At 37.7% G+C, this 1,013-nt stretch overlaps 1 protein-coding gene across 1 annotated transcript; it reads left to right on the plus strand.

Moving 5' to 3' along the window:
- The first annotated feature begins 8 nt into the window (after positions 1-8).
- On the plus strand, positions 9-923 carry LOC104817120. The gene is made up of 3 exons (XM_010546195.1): positions 9-172; positions 308-441; positions 710-923. Exons 1-3 carry the CDS (start codon positions 150-152, stop codon positions 889-891), a joined length of 339 nt encoding a protein of 112 aa, XP_010544497.1. The 5' UTR covers positions 9-149; the 3' UTR covers positions 892-923.
- Positions 924-1,013: the final 90 nt, after the last annotated feature.

A 1,013-nucleotide genomic window follows, 5' to 3' on the forward strand; every position in this document is an offset into this window, starting at 1 on the left:
AGGCTGATCATGAACCGAGTGTAGGAGAAGATGCATTTGTGTTTTTGGGATCCCTCATTCCGCTCCCTGGGGATATCATCAATGGAAGATTCACATTCGAGACTTTAACTGCTCCTACGGGCCACCGCCTATATTTCCCTGCTTATGATATGTTCCTCAAAGAAATAGACAAGTAATTTTTCCCATATAACCCTTTTAAAGATGCCACATTTAGGCTTAGGATCTTGCGTGATTTACCGTATACTACGTCTCACGACACATTTAACTGGTTTCCCTTATTGTTTGAAACATTTTGTTTATTTTCTAGGTGCATGAGGCATCTTCAAAAACAAGCTATACCGAAAGGGGTTGAACTAGCGGACGATGAATTTATATTGCACGTGGAAGGGACGATGGCTTCACAGAGAGTGGTTCGCCACATCAAAGAAACTAGTTGGCCAGGTTTTTTTGTTATGTTTTTAGTCCTTGCCTTGTCTAGGCGAATGAAAACCATAGAGATTAAGCTTGCATTAATTGGCATCAATTCACATTTCTATTCAACAAAATAAAATAAAACTTGAACTTAGTTGCTTTTGCAAATTCTTGATTCAGCTTGGTTATTGCCAACTTGGTTGCTCTTAAAAAAACGGGTTCGCTGAGTAATCCATTGATGGATTCCGAGTGAGTGATATTTCGATATCTTTCTCATCGAATGACTTGGTTTTTGTAGGTAAGCTTACTTTGACAAACTATGCTCTTTACTTCGAAGCAGCCGGGATTATAAATTATGAAGATGCTCTCAAAATAGACCTTTCAAAGGATACCGAGAGCTCCGTTAAACCTGTCTCCACCGGTCCATGGGGCGCTCCTCTTTTCGACAAGGCCATAATTTATGAAACTCCTGAACTGTAAGAATCTCATGCTTAAAAATAATTTTTATTGTATTGACAGAAGAACAATAAACAGGTTTCTGTTTTTAATTGTTTAAAATACTTTAAATATCTCTTTTCCTTTTTCTTTGTGTGTAAAATGTT

This window comes from Tarenaya hassleriana, unplaced genomic scaffold (assembly GCF_000463585.1).
Source record: "Tarenaya hassleriana unplaced genomic scaffold, ASM46358v1 Cleome2664, whole genome shotgun sequence".
Taxonomy (NCBI): domain Eukaryota; kingdom Viridiplantae; phylum Streptophyta; class Magnoliopsida; order Brassicales; family Cleomaceae; genus Tarenaya; species Tarenaya hassleriana.

Coding starts and splice junctions, on each gene's coding strand:
- LOC104817120 (XM_010546195.1), top strand. CDS start 150: ATGTTCCTCAAAGAAATAGACAA. Junction 173..307: donor TTCCTCAAAGAAATAGACAA/GTAATTTTTCCC, acceptor TTTATTTTCTAG/GTGCATGAGGCATCTTCAAA. Junction 442..709: donor CAAAGAAACTAGTTGGCCAG/GTTTTTTTGTTA, acceptor TGGTTTTTGTAG/GTAAGCTTACTTTGACAAAC.